This window comes from Magallana gigas, chromosome 2 (genome assembly GCF_963853765.1).
Source record: "Magallana gigas chromosome 2, xbMagGiga1.1, whole genome shotgun sequence".
NCBI lineage: Eukaryota > Metazoa > Mollusca > Bivalvia > Ostreida > Ostreidae > Magallana > Magallana gigas.
The window spans coordinates 42,555,187-42,575,554 of NC_088854.1; the positions used below are offsets into that span (position 1 = coordinate 42,555,187).

General features: G+C 30.5%; 2 protein-coding genes and 2 long non-coding RNA genes across 6 annotated transcripts; all 4 read left to right on the plus strand.

The window, feature by feature from the left end:
* Positions 1–355: 355 nt before the first annotated feature.
* LOC136273025 (uncharacterized) lies at positions 356–5,294 on the plus strand. The gene is made up of 4 exons (XR_010711146.1): positions 356–451; positions 4,507–4,576; positions 4,662–4,773; positions 5,128–5,294. It is a non-coding gene; the product is annotated as an uncharacterized lncRNA (long non-coding RNA).
* Positions 5,295–5,393: 99 nt separating this feature from the next.
* LOC136273026 (uncharacterized) lies at positions 5,394–6,737 on the plus strand. The gene is made up of 4 exons (XR_010711147.1): positions 5,394–5,488; positions 5,618–5,700; positions 6,256–6,349; positions 6,454–6,737. It is a non-coding gene; the product is annotated as an uncharacterized lncRNA (long non-coding RNA).
* Positions 6,738–8,753: 2,016 nt separating this feature from the next.
* On the plus strand, positions 8,754–12,394 carry LOC136269597 (uncharacterized). The gene is made up of 8 exons (XM_066076721.1): positions 8,754–8,808; positions 9,918–9,987; positions 10,073–10,184; positions 10,539–10,712; positions 10,807–10,900; positions 11,029–11,111; positions 11,668–11,761; positions 11,866–12,394. Exons 1-8 carry the CDS (start codon positions 8,754–8,756, stop codon positions 12,111–12,113), a joined length of 930 nt encoding a protein of 309 aa, XP_065932793.1. The 3' UTR covers positions 12,114–12,394.
* A 2,895-nt stretch (positions 12,395–15,289) lies between these two features.
* LOC105341609 (F-box/LRR-repeat protein 4-like) lies at positions 15,290–18,801 on the plus strand. 3 transcript variants are annotated; one of them, XM_066076722.1, is made up of 8 exons: positions 15,290–15,382; positions 16,444–16,513; positions 16,603–16,714; positions 17,034–17,207; positions 17,611–17,704; positions 17,846–17,928; positions 18,014–18,107; positions 18,527–18,801. In XM_066076722.1, the coding sequence occupies exons 1-8, from the start codon at positions 15,328–15,330 to the stop codon at positions 18,760–18,762; spliced, it is 918 nt and encodes a 305-aa protein (XP_065932794.1). In that variant the 5' UTR covers positions 15,290–15,327; the 3' UTR covers positions 18,763–18,801. The 3 variants fall into 3 exon arrangements, with proteins under 3 accessions (XP_065932794.1, XP_065932797.1, XP_065932796.1); XM_066076725.1 differs by lacking the exon at positions 18,014–18,107; XM_066076724.1 differs by lacking the exons at positions 17,846–17,928; positions 18,014–18,107.
* The last annotated feature ends 1,567 nt before the right edge of the window (positions 18,802–20,368 follow it).

Genomic DNA, 20,368 nt, shown 5'->3' on the forward strand with positions numbered 1-20,368 from the left:
AGATTTTTAGTGGTTGGTGCGTTTTTTTGTGTTTTGTTTTTGTGTATGTTTGTTTGTTGGTTATTTGCATGATGCACATAGATATTTGACTGAGGTAAAAGTGGTTATATTTCATTTTATCTATTTTTAATTAGACTGGGTGACAATTAGATTGAAACCCATAGCTTGTATTACGATGTAAACAAACTAAATATAAAACTAAATATAAAACCAATTTGTTTTATCTACCTTGTGAATGATAAGTAAAATAATTTTTAAACGGTATAAAGAAAACACGCAATATGAAAATCAGTTTGAAACATTATCCGAAAAACTTACGAATATATGGCGTAGAATCAAAATTTTATATAAAACGATGCGATCGAATTTCAAAAGATTTATAGTGACGGTCTAGTGATGAAGTCCCATGCACAATATAAAATATATGTCTGGATTATCTTGTCTTTTCAAGGTAATAACTTGGGTCTAAAAGTTTCATATCAAATTTGTATAAACAATTCATATATGATTACCGTAGTTATTTTTAGCCTTAGAAAGTAATTGATAAGAAATCATATCATTATATTTACATCAACTTAGTATGATTCCTTCTATATCTTACGGAAACTTGTAGTTAATTCATAGCTTTATAGAAACAATCAGACTGAATTCTACACGCCCCGTTTATTGATTGGTCGAAACCTCAATGACCAGCACGAAGTAATCATAATGAAGTCGGACGCAAAATCCCATAGGAGACGATTTGGGTCTAACTTTCAGCTAACATACTAATGTAACTTCACAGTAATTTAGCTACAGTAACTTTTACTTACTTTTTACAATCAATTTATTAGTTTGTTAAAAGGAAGATGTAAATATACAATAAGTTCCCTTATTTGATGATTCATGCGTTTATGAAGGTAGCGAATATTGCAGAAAAAATTACATAAGCTGCTAACGCGGTTTATGTATTTATCTGCAATATTGCCACCTTCACATTCCGCATGAATCACCAAAGAAAAAATTATATTGTTTAAATATATATACACGTAGATGCATATCTTTGAGGTATTCTGATCTCATATCTTTTAATGATTTTAAAAAAAAAAATCCTTTAACAAGTTGTCACTTTTAAAGGTGCTTTTAATGAGGTTTATAGAAGACTTGCTTTCTGGAAATTTACTTGATTTAATTTAATTTACTTCTTTGTGTGTTATTTTTCAAACAACATGATTTATTTACCTAAAAAAAGAGATTTCATTGTATCTTAGTCTTGCCCCATGATCCATTCACACCGTTACATGTATTTGAGAGTGTAAAGAATCAAGGGGCAAGACTCCATTGTATCGCGGCCTTGGAAGCCCGTTTGAGTTATAGCTTTTGTTTCTCGTAAATGTGATGATTTATGAAAACAACGTAACTAAAATTGATAAAGACATGAAATTTGTATTTAATTATGTTTTTATTTATTTGACCATGGTGTTGACCATGGTAACACTTATAAACCGTTTATTTAAGCAATGAATGTCTATATTTATATTCATAGTACTGTCTATTTGTATGAAAACATGTGTATTGTTTGGTTATGTTGAACGTTTCATTTAATCTTACAAAAATAAATATACTCGAAACACGTGAAGACGTTTATCTTTTACATGACGCATGAATTAGCGAAGTGTATTCATAGAAAACTGAACGTCGCTGATTTCCAATGCAAACGTAAGGGGATATATACACTGAATGTGAATAATTGTCCATGAACAATTTTCTATGATTTTAAAATTCATAATATTCCTTACATGATCATTCTATTCAGTAAAATGACCAATATTCAAAAATTGCCGCATTCACCGCAATTTGTCTTCAAAATAGCTTAAAATGTCCATTTTATTTTTTTTAAAATTCTGTCACCTTTGATTACCTTAAAAGTATGCTAAAATATTCAGTATGAAGAAAAACGGCGGAAATTTGATATTTACATACAACTGATTTTAAAAGATCACAATTGTCTATTATCTCGTTACACAAGAAACATCCAATTCTTTTAAAAAGATTTTAGTGGTTGATGCGTGTTTTGTTTTTTGTATGTTTGTTCGTTGGGTTTTTGCATGACAAACATAGATATTTGACTGAGGTAAACGTGCTTATATTTAATTTTATATAATTTTTATTAGACTGGGTGACAACTAGATTGTAATCCATAGCTTGTAATACGATGTAAACAAACTAAAAAAAAACAAAGAACAAGTGCACTTAAGCTATAGAGAATGGGCCCTTTTTCAGTGCCGTTAATATGTAGATAATATCATCAAATTGCTTTTTTCTCATAATAGTTAAGCACTCATGGATACTTCTGATTTATATGCACGCTTAAATTTACCAAAATTAGAATACAATTAAAAAAATTGAGGATTTTTAAATGCCTATAAATAATCTAAATCCGAAAAAATCGAACCGAACCTACTTGAATTGTGTCTATTTAAATCAGAGGGAGGAGACATTTAAATCAACATTGCTCTGTTGGTGGATCGATTGGCGCGTTTGCTGAATTATACTTTATGCATTATTTTACGTCTGAAAAAAAAATCGAATGAAGCTTTGAAGTTGCATATTACCATAGTGACAAACAAATATTCCTGACCATACAAAGATGAAGGAAAGCGATCTAAAACGTGTCAATGTTTTACAGTGAGCACATTTGACAAACGTTTACCTGGATAGAAACCACGTGATTGTTTGAAATAATTTATTCCATGCGTGAGTTCAAACATGGGTCACGCAGGTAATAGATTTCGCTTGCTATAGGAAAAACCTTGAAATTTTCATACGTTTTTCATTTTTTAGGTACCAGCCTAACCGAGTACAAACTTCTTACTTTCACAGGAGTTTACTAAATGTATAATGCGTATATTGTCTTTTCCACAAGTTTGTACTCGGTTAGGCTGACAGTAAACAAAAGCTTTAAAATGAAATCCTGTCCTCGATTTACTATACAAAATCACGAATGTCTGCTGACCCCTACTATGTTTTAAAGCTTCGTGCTTTTCATAAACAATAATTTCAGCGCTAAAACTTGTTAATCCTTATGGATTAGATATCAATAGATAATGTTAAGGAATAAAATATGCTTAATTTGATTCTTCATTTTTTCACTTTTCACCGGGGCCCATAAGTGCACTCGTCCTTTGTTTTATTTACCTTGTAATTGATAAGTAAAATAATTTTTAAGTCGTATAATGAAAACATGCAATGTAAAAATCATTTTGAAATATTATCTGCAAAACTTGGTAATATACAGCGTAGATTTCAAATTCTATATAAAACAATGCGATCGAATTTCTAAACATTTATAGTGACTGTCTAGTAATGAAGTCCCATGCACAGTATTTAATATATGTCTGGGTTTTCTTGTCTTTTCAAGGTAAAAACTTGGTTCTAAAAGTTTCATTTAAAACTTGTTAAACAATTCAGATATGATTATCGTATTTATTTAAGCCTTAGAAAGTAATTGATAAGAAATCATATCATTATATTTAGATCTTCCTAGTATGATTCCTTCTATTTCTTATGGAAACTTTAAGTTAATTCATAGCTCTATAGAAACAGTCAGACTGAAATCTACACGCCCCATTTATCGACTAGTCGAAAACTACAGCAACCTTAGAAAAATCCTGGACTGCACGAAATAATCACGATGATGTCAGACTCAAATTCCCATAGGAGACGGTTATGCTGTAACTTTAATCTAACGTACTTATGTACATTAAGAGTAATTTAGTTACTTTAACTTACGTTTTACAATCAATTTATTAATTTTTTAAAAGAAAGATGTAAATATACAATAAGATGCTTTCTTAGATATTATGCGATTTGTGAAGGTAGAAAATATTGCATAAAAAAAATTTCATAACCTGCTAACTCGGTTTATGTATTTTTCTGCATTGTCGCCACCTTCATGTCCCGCATAAATCACCAAAGAACGTATTTTATTGTTTAAATATACATACATGTAGATGCATATCTTTGAAGTATTCTGGTTTCATATTACTTATTTATTATCTTTAAAAAGAACCATTCCAGGTGGTCATTTCTAAAAGTGCTTTTAATAAAGTTTATATTAAACTTGCTTTGTTGAAATATTCTTGATTAAATTTAATTTGCTTATCCGTGTGCTATTTTTTAAACCACAAGATTTATTTACCCTAAAAAATAGAGAATTCCATTGTATCTTAGTCTTGCCCCGTGATCCCTCTCACTCCGTTATTTGTGAGTGTAAGGAATCATGGAGCAAGACAGCATTGTATCGCGGCATTGGAAGTCCGGCTGTGTTATAGAAAAGTGTTTTATTTGCTTGTGTTAAGATATGATGATTTATGAAAACAAAGCAACTAAAATTGTTTAGGAAATGAAGTATCCATTTAATTGTGTTTTTATTTATTTAATTTCATTAAATATTGTATGGCCTTGGAACTCGCGATATAAAGAGAAGAGTGTATATAGAGGTATTATTTTCCTTTTAATTACTAGACATCCAAGCAAGCATACATCTTTGGGCCTCCGAAGTAACGAAGTTTTCCATCCAGTTCAACAGCGGAGGGTAAACAAAATAATACAGTAAAATCTCAGATTCGTTCTAATTAGCTAGATTTGAGTACTTTTTAATGTATGGATGTTGATTCCAGTTTCTCTGCACAACAAGTTTTGGGAAAACCTAACGTCTATCCTCTGTATGGCAGCATTTCTGGCACTTGGGCACAGGCGACTGGCCAACTTGACAGGGTCCATTTCATAGAGGTACATTCGCATTCATTTTATTAATTTTGCCATTTTTAGTTCAATTTGCTTGAATTATTGAATTTTCAATGTTAAGATTTCTGGCATAAGAATGTATCAAGTATATGACTAACTAATCCCTGGGTTTTTTTTCTACTGGTAATTTTACATGGTTTAAGATCTGTTGTTATTTAGTATTTAATGTTTTACGAAAAAACTTAAATTAGTTTTTAAAATGTTTAACCTTTCGACGAATAAAATTTCAAAAGTCGAAATAAAATGCCATCAAAAAATGAACGATATGAATATATTTCCTTTACAGGAATAATAAACATATGTAATAATATGTGTTGTTCACTACTATTATAATATTAGGTAAAATTTCCAAGGAAAATCTTTATGACTAAGTGAACATCTACGAAACGTACCGCGCTGGGGCAGTGGTGAAAATATCGGCTAAAGACGGACAGAATCAGTGGGTGGATATATTCAATGCCACTCATGCTCATGTCATAAGGAAATCAAGGAAGTTTTCTCCACAAATTAAAGTACGTTATTTTTCTATATATGTTATGAACAGTGATTAACAAACACAATATATGAGTACCCCTTTATTTATGAATTTATCTTCCTTTCTTACACCGGACCATGTTCCCAGTAGACGAGCTGAGAATCGATGTGGATTGTTCGGCGTCCGGGAGTTACGTAGAAATCGATGCCATTGAGATAGTTGGGGGTATTTTTGCAAAATTCGCTAAATTTTAAAAAAAAGAGCTAGATTAACTTGTTTAATATTGCTGAAATTCCTCAAAAAAATTTGAACATACTTTTCCTTGTTGCCATCTTTTTTCGACGGTCACTTTAGATAGATGCCCCACAACATTTTCCCAGTAGCAGAATTCTTGTTACTTGATAAAGAACGACATTGTATCAGGAGATGAAGGGTTTGTGAGTTGAAGAAATCTGTTTTTATCATTTGCTAAACACAATGTCCCTATATTAGTGCTGCGAGCCACTTAGATAAATCTAAAAGCAACGAACGTTGATTGTCTCTTTTTTAAAATAACCTACGATAGCCAAAGATATCCACAAGATCTAGATGAAATTAGATATATAATATAAAAAAGATTCTTAGTGTTCAAAACCTTAACAATCAATCTTATATATATATTTTGTGATGAATAAGACAAGAAAGTATTTGGTAGATATTTTAGTGGCGATACATGTACATTGAAGCATCTTAATTGGATAAGATAACCCTCCAGTCGAGTAAATTTTTATTTTTCATTCATAGTAATATTTTTTTTCTCTTTTACAAACATTAAAATTTTGAGAAAATCTTTAATTACAAAAAGCAATTGCAAATTTTAATAGGAGGGAACAAATACTGATGTTTATGTACAGTTTGTGTATTCTTCAAAGGATTGAAAACATGCAGTTTTCATACATTTATTTCAAGTAAATAAATTGCATGCATTATAGCATACAGTTTAATTCTTTTAGGCTAGATGTCTTCAGATTGGTGGATACCTTGCTAATTTTGAAACACTGGAAGAGGCCATGCTGATGAAGGACAAATTAAATAAAATGACGAAGGGTAAAGTTAAAGGTCATGTTAATTCAATATTAAAAGAAGACAAGAGATAAGACATTAATCAAAAAGTAACACATGTATACTGAACAATCTTATCCTATTTAAAGGAATTTCGTACTTTGTTGGTGGGAGGAATATAAATAGAAGAAACGCAGGAGGAGATTGGAGGTGGATCAAACACGGAACTATGACCAAAATGAGGTATTTTGCTTTTGGAGGAGGAGAACCAGACGGAACAGATCGATCTCCACAAGACTGCTTGTTGTTTCACGTACAAGATGGGTACGCATTCCATAACGCTAATTGTGGAATAAAGATCGGAGGATATATTTGTGAAATTGAAATGGCATACTAAAATCAGAAATAAAGTAAACTAAATTGCAAAATACACTTTCAAGATTGTTTAGTTATATTATAATTATTGTTTAAAAGTAATTGCAAAGCGCACTTAATTGTAGTCTAGATGACTAATGTCGTGTGTATTTGCATATGAGTGTGTTTTTATTTATTTGACCATGGTGTTGACCATGGTAACACTTATAAACCGTTTATTTAAGCAATGAATGTCTATATTTATATTCATAGTAATGTCTATTTGTATGAAAACATGTGTATTGTTTGGTTATGTTGAACGTTTCATTTAATCTTACAAAAATAAATATACTCGAAACACGTGAAGACGTTTATCTTTTACATGACGCATGAATTAGCGAAGTGTATTCATAGAAAACTGAACGTCGCTGATTTCCAATGCAAACGTAAGGGGATATATACACTGAATGTGAATAATTGTCCATGAACAATTTTCTATGATTTTAAAATTCATAATATTCCTTACATGATCATTCTATTCAGTAAAATGACCAATATTCAAAAATTGCCGCATTCACCGCAATTTGTCTTCAAAATAGCTTAAAATGTCCATTTTATTTTTTTTAAAATTCTGTCACCTTTGATTACCTTAAAAGTATGCTAAAATATTCAGTATGAAGAAAAACGGCGGAAATTTGATATTTACATACAACTGATTTTAAAAGATCACAATTGTCTATTATCTCGTTACACAAGAAACATCCAATTCTTTCAAAAAAATTTTAGTGGTTGATGCGTGTTTTGTTTTTTGTATGTTTGTTCGTTGGGTTTTTGCATGACAAACATAGATATTTGACTGAGGTAAACGTGCTTATATTTAATTTTATATAATTTTTATTAGACTGGGTGACAACTAGATTGTAATCCATAGCTTGTAATACGATGTAAACAAACTAAAAAAAAACCAAAGGACGAGTGCACTTATGGGCCCCGGTGAAAAGTGAAAAAATGAAGAATCAAATTAAGCATATTTTTTTCCTTAACATTATCTATTGATATCTATTCCATAAGAATTAACAAGTTTTAGCGCTGAAATTATTGTTTATGAAAAGCACGAAGCTTTAAAACATAGTAGGGGTCAGCAGACATTCGTGATTTTGTATGGTAAATCGAGGACAGGCATTCATTTTAAAGCCTTTGTTTACTGTCAGCCTAACCGAGTACAAACTTGTGGAAAAGACAATATACGCATTATACATTTAGTAAACTCCTGTGAAAGTAAGAAGATTGTACTCGGTTAGGCTGGTACCTAAAAAATGTAAAAACGTATGAAAATTTCAAGGCTTTTCCTATAGCAAGCGAAATCTATTACCTGCGTGACCCATGTTTGAACTCACGCATGGAATAAATTATTTCAAACAATCACGTGGTTTCTATCCAGGTAAACGTTTGTCAAATGTGCTCACTGTAAAACATTGACACGTTTTAGATCGCTTTCCTTCATCTTTGTATGGTCAGGAATATTTGTTTGTCACTATGGTAATATGCAACTTCAAAGCTTCATTCGATTTTTTTTTCAGACGTAAAATAATGCATAAAGTATAATTCAGCAAACGCGCCAATCGATCCACCAACAGAGCAATGTTGATTTAAATGTCTCCTCCCTCTGATTTAAATAGACACAATTCAAGTAGGTTCGGTTCGATTTTTCCGGATTTAGATTATTTATAGGCATTTAAAAATCCTCAATTTTTTTAATTGTATTCTAATTTTGGTAAATTTAAGCGTGCATATAAATCAGAAGTATCCATGAGTGCTTAACTATTATGAGAAAAAAGCAATTTGATGATATTTTCTACATATAAACGGCACTGAAAAAGGGCCCATTCTCTATAGCTTAAGTGCACTTGTTCTTTGTTTTATTTACCTTGTAATTGATAAGAAAAATAATTTTTAAGTCGTATAATGAAAACATGCAATGTAAAAATCATTTTGAAATATTATCTGCAAAACTTGGTAATATACAGCGTAGATTTCAAATTCTATATAAAACAATGCGATCGAATTTCAAAACATTTATAGTGACTGTCTAGTAATGAAGTCCCATGCACAGTATTTAATATATGTCTGGGTTTTCTTGTCTTTTCAAGGTAAAAACTTGGTTCTAAAAGTTTCATTTAGAACTTGTTTAAACAATTCAGATATGATTACCGTATTTATTTAAGCCTTAGAAGGTAATTGATAAGAAATCATATCATTATATGTAGATCTTCCTAGTATGATTCCTTCTATTTCTTATGGAAACTTTAAGTTAATTCATAGCTCTATAGAAACAGTCAGACTGAAATCTACACGCCCCATTTATCGACTAGTCGAAAACTACAGCAACCTAAGACAAATCCTGGACTGCACGAAATAATCTCGATGATGTCAGACTCAAATTCCCATAGGAGACGGTTATGCTGTAACTTTAATCTAACGTACTTATGTACATTAAGAGTAATTTAGTTACTTTAACTTACGTTTTACAATCAATTTATTCATTTTTTAAAAGAAAGATGTAAATATACAATAAGATGCTTTCTTTGATATTTCATGCGATTTGTGAAGGTAGAAAATATTGCATAAAAAAAATTTCATAACCTGCTAACTCGGTTTATGTATTTTTCTGCATTGTCGCCACCTTCATGTCCCGCATAAATCACCAAAGAACGTATTTTATTGTTTAAATATACATACATGTAGATGCATATCTTTGAAGTATTCTGGTTTCATATAACTTATTTATTATCTTTAAAAAGAACCGTTCCAGGCGATCATTTCTAAAAGTGCTTTTAATAAAGTTTATATTAAACTTGCTTTGTTGAAATATTCTTGATTAAATTTAATTTGCTTATCCGTGTGCTATTTTTTAAACCACAAGATTTATTTACCCTAAAAAATAGAGAATTCCATTGTATCTTAGTCTTTCCCCGTGATCCCTCTCACTCCGTTATTTGTGAGTGTAAGGAATCATGGAGCAAGACAGCATTGTATCGCGGCATTGGAAGTCCGGCTGTGTTATAGAAAAGTGTTTTATTTGCTTGTGTTAAGATATGATGATTTATGAAAACAAAGCAACTAAAATTGTTTAGGAAATGAAGTATCCATTTAATTGTGTTTTTATTTATTTAATTTCATTAAATATTGTATGGCCTTGGAACTCGCGATATAAAGAGAAGAGTGTATATAGAGGTATTATTTTCCTTTTAATTACTAGACATCCAAGCAAGCATACATCTTTGGGCCTCCGAAGTAACGAAGTTTTCCATCCAGTTCAACAGCGGAGGGTAAACAAAATAATACAGTAAAATCTCAGATTCGTTCTAATTAGCTAGATTTGAGTACTTTTTAATGTATGGATGTTGATTCCAGTTTCTCTGCACAACAAGTTTTGGGAAAACCTAACGTCTATCCTCGGTATGGCAGCATTTCTGGCACTTGGGCACAGGCGACTGGCCAATTTGACAGGGTCCATTTCATAGAGGTACATTCGCATTCATTTTATTAATTTTGCCATTTTTAGTTCAATTTGCTTGAATTATTGAATTTTCAATGTTAAGATTTCTGGCATAAGAATGTATCAAGTATATGACTAACTAATCCCTGGGTTTTTTTTCTACTGGTAATTTTACATGGTTTAAGATCTGTTGTTATTTGGTATTTAATGTTTTACGAAAAAACTTAAATTAGTTTTTAAAATGTTTAACCTTTCGACGAATAAAATTTCAAAAGTCGAAATAAAATGCCATCAAAAAATGAACGATATGAATATATTTCCTTTACAGGAATAATAAACATATGTAATAATATGTGTTGTTCACTACTATTATAATATTAGGTAAAATTTCCAAGGAAAATCTTTATGACTAAAGTGAACATCTACGAAACGTACCACGCTGGGGCAGTGGTGAAAATATCGGCTAAAGACGGACAGAATCAGTGGGTGGATATATTCAATGCCACTCATGCTCATGTCATAAGGAAATCAAGGAAGTTTTCTCCACAAATTAAAGTACGTTATTTTTCTATATATGTTATGAACAGTGATTAACAAACACAATATATGAGTACCCCTTTATTTATGAATTTATCTTCCTTTCTTACAGCGGACCATGTTCCCAGTAGACGAGCTGAGAATCGATGTGGATGGTTCGGCGTCCGGGAGTTACGTAGAAATCGATGCCATTGAGATAGTTGGGGGTATATTTGCAAAATTCGCTAAATTTTAAAAAAAGAGCTAGATTAACTTGTTTAATATTGCTGAAATTCCTCAAAAAAATTTGAACATACTTTTCATTGTTGCCATCTTTTTTCGACGGTCACTTTAGATAGATGCCCCACAACATTTTCCCAGTACCAGAATTCTTGTTACTTGATAAAGAACGACATTGTATCAGGAGATGAAGGGTTTGTGAGTTGAAGAAATCTGTTTTTATCATTTGCTAAACACAATGTCCCTATATTAGTGCTGCGAGCCACTTAGATAAATCTAAAAGCAACGAACGTTGATTGTCCCTTTTTTAAAATAACCTACGATAGCCAAAGATATCCACAAGATCTAGATGAAATTAGATATATAATATAAAAAAGATTCTTAGTGTTCAAAACCGTAACAATCAATCTTATATATATATTTTGTGATAAATAAGACAAGAAAGTATTCGGTAGATATTTTTAGTGGCGATACATGTACATTGAAGCATCTTAATTGGATAAGATAACCCTCCAGTCGAGTAAATTTTAATCTTTCATTCATAGTAATAATTTTTTTCTCTTTAACAAACATTAAAATTTTGAGAAAATCTTTCATTACAAAAAGCAATTGCAAATTTTAATAGGAGGGAACAAATACTGATGTTTATGTACAGTTTGTGTATTCTTCAAAGGATTAAAAACATGCAGTTTTCATACATTTATTTCAAGTAAATAAATTGCATGCATTATAGCATACAGTTTAAATCTTTTAGGCTAGATGTCTTCAGATTGGTGGATACCTTGCTAATTTTGAAACACTGGAAGAGGCCATGCTGATGAAGGACAAATTAAATGAAATGACGAAGGGTAATGTTAAAGGTCATGTTAATTCAATATTAAAAGAAGACAATAGATAAGACATTAATCAAAAAGTAACACATGTATACTAAACAATCTAATCCTATTTAAAGGAATTTCGTACTTTGTTGGCGGGAGGAACACAAATAGAAGAAAAGCAGGAGGAAATTGGAGGTGGATCAAACACGGAACTATGACCAAAATGAGGTATTTTGCTTTTGGAGGAGGAGAACCAGACGGAACAGATCGATCTCCACAAGACTGCTTGTTGTTTCACGTACAAGATGGGTACGCATTCCATAACGCTAATGGTGGAATAAAGATCGGAGGATATATTTGTGAAATTGAAATGGCATACTAAAATCAGAAATAAAGTAAACTAAATTGCAAAATACACTTTCAAGATTGTTTAATTATATTATAATTATTGTTTAAAAGTAATTGCAAAGCGCACTTAATTGTAGTCTAGTTGACTGATGTCGTGTGTATTTGCATATGAGTGGGTAAAGTTGTATCTGTTCGCACCTAAGCTTTTGTATATAATTTTTTTCCAAAACAAAATATATACATGAACTTAATTTATAATGAACTAAACTAGCAATAAGTAAATAGTAAAAACATTGTTTCATGGTCTTTGACTACCCCCCCCCCCCCAAAAAAAAAACAACAAAAAACCCTATCTTGAAATCTTTACGTCTTCATTTTTTGTTGAATTAACATGAATTTTACAAAGATGCTAATACATATATATATATATACTGACAATATTGTATTTAATAAAAGGCTTTTCAAAAAACAGTTACTTTTGCACCTAAAAATTGTAGAAACGTTTATTTCTGTGTGTGAAATTTTAAACGGGTCAAACGCTTATAATTTTAACTTCAAAGGACTTGATCACGTGTACAGGCAAATTTATATCCATGTGAAATACTCTACATGCGGTTTATATCTGAGACATTTGTATTTGCAAATAAATTTCGTTTGAAATACCTATTGACAAGCTACATATGCATAATTGCATATGTTTATTAAATGTATCTCTAATCGATATGACTTTTTCAAACTTAAATGTAAGAAATAAACAAAAGTGAGCTTGGTTTGTTGGAAACCTTTCGGATTTCACAGGAAATAATCTCATGACTAAGTTGTTAATATCCAGGTAAACGTTTTAGCTTATTTGAGTCGAAGTCTCCAGTGAACTTTTTTTTATCAAAATATATATGTCCGTTTTTCGTTGTCGTAGTCTGTGGCGTCTTTTAATTTTTCACATCTTTTTCTCTTCTCCAGAACTACTTAGCCAATCCATGTCACAAAGCATTCTTAAGGGGTAGTAATTCAAGTTTGTATTAACAAAAGGCAGCCTTCTTTCGAGGGGAGATGATTTAGAATTATTATTGAAAATTCGTTGACATTTTAAAAAGGATTTTCTTCTCAAAAACAATTTGGTCTGAAAAGTTTATACTTACATAGAAGCATCCTATGTAGTCTTGATTCAAGTTTGTTCAAATCAGAATTCCCGGGGGTAGGGTGGGACCATAAGGGCAAATGAATTTTTACATAGATATAAAAGATAGAGAAAATCTTTGAAATTTCTTTAAAAATTAAAACAAGATCTACTCTACTATATTATCCAGATATTTTGTGCTTAAAACCATGAGACTGATTTGATCATAGTCATGGCTAATGTTGATTGGTTAAGTCGAGCCCTTTCTCAATTCATATTGAATTTGTTTCAAAAGCTATATGTTAAAAATCAATAAACTAAATTATTTTTTTGATGCAACATGATTGAAGTCCTACAAGACAGAAAGAGACATTTAAGCGGTTATGATAGTATGTTTGAAACACCAAAGAACCATTTCACTGATTCACCCATCGATAAATCATCCAAACAATTATATATAAAAGTGAGGGGGAGAAAACTATAAAAAAAAATCACTTCTACGTGAAAACCAAAATTGTAAAAAAAAATAACATTGGTGGGCAAATTAATATCTAAAGAATGTCACCATGAAATTTGATTTTTAAATAATTGTTTAAGTCCGATAGAAGTTTTCATAAAACCAGACTAATGATATTAAGCTGTTTTCAAAATATACATAAAGATAACGAACGATAAGAAAATTAAAACCATTCTTGTTTGTCAGGTGTAAAAAACATGATAGACTTGTAAATCAAATGTATTTAAACCATTATTCAACAGCAGAAAAGTTCTGTTAACATTGCTAAGGAATTATGTAGATTAGAGAAAATCAAACAGAAGATGTTTAAAACGTCATAGCAACGGCAGTTTATATTGCTAAAATGAAGCTTTAAGTAACTGGTACTCCAGGAAAGTGGGGGACATTCTAGGTCATTCCATTCAATTTATTTGAAATATTATGCCAAAGGTATGTATAAAATTTCTTTAACCCCCCCCCCCCCCAAAAAAAAAACCATACAGATTTTAATGATTACACTGATTTTACCTTCCTACCATAGCAACCAGTTTAAACTTTGTTATATATTGTCTCTTTTACCAAGTCAAAACAACATGTTAAAACGTTAAAAAAATTGAAAAAAATGTTATTGTTTAAACATTCTTTAGTTACAATGGTAACACTTTTAAACCGTTTATGAATGAATGCCTATATTTATATTCATAGTAATGTCCATTTATATGAAATACATGTGTATTGTTTGGTTATGTTAAACATTTCATTTAATCTTACAAAAATAAATATACTTAAAACCCGTGAAGACATTAATCTTTGTACTCATGGCGCATGAATTAGCAAAGTGTTTTCATGGAAAATTGAACGATTTCCAATGCAAACATAAAGGGATATATACACTGAATGTAAATATTTGTCCATAAACAATTTTCTATGATTCTAAAATTCACAATATTCTTTATATGATCATTTTATTCAGTAAAATGACCAATATTAAAAAAAATCGCCGCATTCAACGCAATTTGTCTTCAAAATAGCAAAAAATTTCCATTTAAAATTTTTTTTTTTACTTCTGTCTCCTTTAATTACCAATAAAGTACGCTAAAATATTCAATGTGAAGAAAAACGGTGGCTACACTTGGCCGCAGAAATTTGATATTTACATAGAACTGATCTTAAAAGTTCACAATTGTCTATATATCGTCTCATTACACAAGAGAAATCGAGTTCTTTCAAAAAAGATTTTTAGTGGTTGGTGCTTTTTTGTGTTTTGTGTTTTGTTTTTGTTTATGTTTGTTTGTTGGTTATTTGCATGATGAACATAGATATTTGACTGAGGTAAAAGTGGTTATATTTCATTTTATCTAATTTTAATTAGACTTGGTGACAATTAGATTGTAATCCACAGCTTGTATTACGATGTAAACAAACTTAATATAAAACTAAATATAAAACCAATTTGTTTTATCTACCTTGTGAATGATGAGTAAAATAATTTTTAAACCGTATAATGAAAACATGCAATGTGAAAATCAGTTTGAAACATTATCCACAAAACTAAGGATTGTTACAGCGTAGAATTAGAATTTTATATAAAACAATGCGATCGAATTTCAAAACATTTATAGTGACAATCCAGTGATGAAGTACCACGCACAATATTTAATATATGTCTGGATTTTCTTGTCTTTTCAAGGTAATAACTTGGTTCTAAAAGTTTCATTTCAAACTTGTATAAACAATTCATATGTGATCACCGTAGTTATCTCTCGCCTTAGAAAGTAATTGATAAGAAATCATTTCATTATATTTAGATCTTCCTAGTATGATTCCTTCTATTTCTTTTGGAAACGTTAAGTTAATTCATAGCTTTATAGAAACAATCAGACTTAAATCTAGTTTGACTCGTTAATTGATTGGACGAAACCTACAGCGACCTAAGAAAAATCATTGGCTGCAAGAAATAACTATGATGTGTCGACTCAAATTCACATAGCAGACGATTGACTGTTTCCTTTAAGCTAACGTACAAATGTACATTAACAGTCATTAAGTTAATTTACTTCTTACAATCAATTTATTAATTTGTTACACAATTTAAAACAGATGTAAATATACAATAAAATATTTTTTGATGATGAATGCGAGTTATGAAGGTAGCAACCATTGCAGAAAAAAATAACATAACGTATTTTTTCAGCAATGTAGCCACCTTCATGTCCCGCACGAAACAACAAAGAAAGGATTTTATTGTTTAAATATATGTACATGTAGATGCATATCTTGAAGTATTCTGGTCTCATTCCACTTCTTTATTTTCTTTAAAAAATCATATTCCAAGTGCTTTTAATAAAGTTAATATAAGTCTCGATTTGTGGAAAATGACTTGATTTAATTTGATTACTAATTTGTGTGCTATTTTTCAAACAACAAGATTTATTTACCTTAAAAAATAGAGATTTTATTGTATCTTCGTCTTGTCCATTGATCCCTTAACTCTGCAATTTGGGAGTGGAAGGAATCATAGGGCAAGACTGCACTCTATCGCGGCATTGGAAGCACTGTTGAGTTATAGCATTTGTTTATGTTACACTATGATGATTTATGAAAACAATTAACTAAAATTGATTAGGAAAAGAAATATGCATTTAATCATGTTTTTGTTTAGTTTATTTCATTAAATATCGTATGGGCATTTGAACTCGCGATTTAATGAGAAGAGAGTATATACAAGTATCTTTTTTCTTTTAATTACAGGGATCCAAGCAAGCATACATCTTTGGGCCTCCGAAGTCACGAAGTTTTCCACCCAGTACAACACCGGAACGTAAATATTTAAAATAAAACAAAAGAATATCAGATTCGTTCCAGTTAGCTAGGTACGAGGGCTTTTTATTGTTTGGATGTTGATTTCAGTTACTCTGCAAAGCAAATTTTGGGAAGACCTAACGTCTATCCTCGGTATGGTGACATTGGTGGTACTTGGACACAGGCGGCTAGCGAACGTGACAGGGTCCATTTTATAGAGGTGAATTCATTATGTAAATTTTATCATTTTTAATTCATTTTTCTTGATTGAATTTTCAACATTAAGATTTCTGGAATGAGAATGTTTAAAGTATATGATTTTTTCTTTTTGTAATTTTACACGGTTATGATACCTGTCGTTAATTATTATATACAATCAATTATGATTATTTAACTGTTAAGTATAAAAATTTCGACATAATAAAACTTTGAGTGGTGATCTCAAACGCAATCAAAAATCGAGGGACATAGGATTTTTTTCTTTTACTGGAATCTAAACATATAAAATAAAATGTTTATTTTCACTACTATTATAATAGGTAAAATTTCCTAGGAAAATCTTCATAACTAAAGTGAACATCTACGAAACGTTCCACGCTGGGGCAGTGGTGAAAATATCGGCTAAAGACGGACAGAATCAGTGGGTGGATATATTCAATGCCACTCATGCTCAAGTCATACGAGAATCAAGGAAGTTTTCTCCACAAATAAAAGTAAGATCATGATATTTCTTGTAATAATAATTTAATTCTGGTTGTAACGCGCTTTCTGATTGGTTAAAATTTTTATTTTATATCGTATAAAGAATGTTGCCTACGTCATAGTAAGACTAACGTCAAAAATGTATCAATACGATATAAAATGGTTTGAAACAGTTTACGCTTTTTTATAAAGGGCATCGCGGTTTATAAAGCGTAAACTGCCCCAAACCATTTTATATCGTATAAAACAAATAAATATGGAATTCATTCCTTAAATAAATGATAACGATGATAATAATAATCAGTTATTATAAAATAAAAAAACAAACAAAACACAATTTAAGAAACAAATTACAAAACACAGTTTTCGTATTTTGTTATTTATTCTTTGATTTATTTTATCACTGTATACCAGAGGATTATGTTCCCTGTAGACGAGTTGAGAATCGAGGTGGATTGTTCGGCGTCTAAACATTACGTTGAAATCGATGCCATTGAGATAGTTGGGGGTGAATATTTTTTATATAAATTGTTTAGATAACAAATGAGTTTGATTTGTTTCATAATGCTATAATAATAATATGAATAGAAATACTCATATCTTATATTTTTTATTGCTAATGTTACCTTGTTTCTGCCTGTTACAATAGATATGTGCCCTTCACCTTTTTTCCAATACGGGAATTCTTGTTACTTGATTAAGAAAGACACGGTGTCCGGAGATGAGGCATTTGTGAGTGTTTTTCCCCTTATATTATGTTTATTGAACCCTTTTTCTGACTTCTGATATTTATAAGCATACTCATTTAATGTTCAAGGCTAAATGTCTTCGAATTGGTGGATATCTGGCTAATATTGAAACGCTCGAAGAAGCCATGCTGATAAAGTATAAATTAATGAAAATGAAGACAGGTAATCTTAATAAACACACACACACACGCGCGCGCGCGCATATATATATATATATATATATATATATATATATATATATATATATATATGAGACAGACAGACAGACAGAAAAAAAAAGAGAATTATTTTTATATTGTTAGACTTGATATCAGAAAATTGCTTGCTTTCAATCACACTTAACCCCAGGATAAATCGTAAAAGCACACATAATAAAATAAGCAATACTGACCTTTAGCTGCATGCAAATTACTTTGAAAGTTTTTTTTACGTATCTTAAAGAAACTTACATTTTAGTTACCATTTTGTTCCTTTAAAAACCTTTGACTATAAAATTTGATTTTAAGTTACCTAATGAAAAAAGTATTACTGGAATGGTCTCTCACAACCGTTTTCACCAAACAAGCATCTTTTATTATCAGGAATCTCCTTCTTTGTCGGTGGAAGGAACATAAACAGAAGAAAACCAGGTGGGGATTGGAGGTGGATTAAACACGGATCTATGACAAAAATAAAGTATTTTGCTTTTGGTAAATGCGAACCGGACGGAAAAGAACAGTCTCCCCAGGACTGTTTGTTGTTTCATGCAGGAGACGGGTACACATTTCACGACAGCGTGTGTGGAAAAAGGGTCGGCGGATATATTTGTGAAGCATGAAAATCAATGATATATGGACAATAAAATGAATTGCAAATTACATTTTTTTATTTTTATCTTTGAATACATGAAACCGTACTTAGTATTTTAATTATAGTTAAATTCATTTAAACAATAAAATGCTTTCTTTGATGATTCATGTGGGATATGAAGGTAGCGATATTGCAGGAAAAAATACATAACCCGCGCAAGCCTCGCGAATATATACACCATTTCAACTCATTGGATAAAGTAAACATAAAATGTAAAAGTAAAATCACACACGACAATATATATATATATATATATCGCATTTGTGTGAATAATATTTTAAACTAAACTTGGTGAACAGATCAAAGGCCTGTTTTAAATTGAGGCTCGTTAAAGTTAATTTTGATATCGACGATTTTGTATATACCACAAATTCCTTGAAAAGAAATAAAATGCACAACTTACAGATATGATGTTATAGACTAACCGTAGAAATCATTAAAACGGTATTGCATGCGACAAATCATTGGAATCAGCTATTTTCTTGTACTTGTATATGCTTTGACATGATCCACTTTAGATAAAAATGATAGAATTTAAGATGATTATCATGTGATTTTCACATTACAGACAGAGATATTAATGTATGAATTACTCGCGGAGAGCACTTATGACGATTTCCTTGTCTGCTTGTAAATACCAACTAATCAGTTATTCTAACATCCGATCAGAAGTATAACTGTAAGTCGAATATTAAAATCCAAATATTTTTTGGCTATTTGGCACATTAAAAAACTTTCAGCAGTTGAATTTTATAACGTTAAAATTACCAAATGGTGTGTTTCCAATTCATAAAAGGTGCAATTATTATACGTGTAGTTAAGAAAAAAAGTAATTGTGATAGAGGAAAAAATTGATCTACTAGTATTAACCTTTTTTCTGTTAAGGTCAGACGACACGTTCCTCGAAAAATGATTACTGTGGTTTCATCAATATTCGTTGAATACCAATTTTCGTGGATTTTGTTGTTAAGTTGATCCACGAAATTTAATGTTCATTGAAGTGCAATTTCTATTAACATTTTGTATTGATAGGGTCATTGGCCACGAATTTACGTATCCTTGAAACTGTGATTTTCACTTTATCCACGAATATTGATACCCTTGAATATTATTGAAACCACAGTATTATTTTTCAATTTTTCAACAGGCTGATAATTTACTGAATCAATTTATTATTATTCATCATGATGAAAAAAATAAAAACATTTATATTTATGCCAAAAATGTTTATACGAGCAATTTAAGGACGTTGGATTCTGCGATAATAAGTCTCTAAGTCTTTTTCTAAAGTATTTTTTTAATATCTACACAAATATCTAAACCAAAACTCAAAACAAAATTTTGGGGTCTATATTTTGGGGTCTATATTGTATATAAATATCACATATATCGCAATACATCACTGGCAGGTAAGCCAGACAAGGTATATGGTCAGTTACATTTCGTAATAGTTAAATGAGTCACAAAGCTTCATGCTCAATGCTTTATTGAAATTACTATATCAAATTTAAAAAAAAAGACAATAAATCTAGTAACAACTACTTTGAAGAAGAAATGAATTGAAATACAAATAA

Excerpts from the sequence above, each read along its gene's own strand:
- LOC105341609 (XM_066076722.1), top strand. The coding sequence starts at position 15,328 with ATGAAGTACCACGCACAATATTTAATATATGTCTGGATTTTCTTGTCT. Across the intron at positions 15,383-16,443 it reads GATTTTCTTGTCTTTTCAAG|GGATCCAAGCAAGCATACAT; the intron begins GTAATAACTTGG and ends TTTTAATTACAG. Across the intron at positions 16,514-16,602 it reads ACCCAGTACAACACCGGAAC|TTACTCTGCAAAGCAAATTT; the intron begins GTAAATATTTAA and ends TGTTGATTTCAG.
- LOC136269597 (XM_066076721.1), top strand. The coding sequence starts at position 8,754 with ATGAAGTCCCATGCACAGTATTTAATATATGTCTGGGTTTTCTTGTCT. Across the intron at positions 10,713-10,806 it reads AGTTTTCTCCACAAATTAAA|CGGACCATGTTCCCAGTAGA; the intron begins GTACGTTATTTT and ends CCTTTCTTACAG. Across the intron at positions 11,112-11,667 it reads TATCAGGAGATGAAGGGTTT|GCTAGATGTCTTCAGATTGG; the intron begins GTGAGTTGAAGA and ends TAAATCTTTTAG.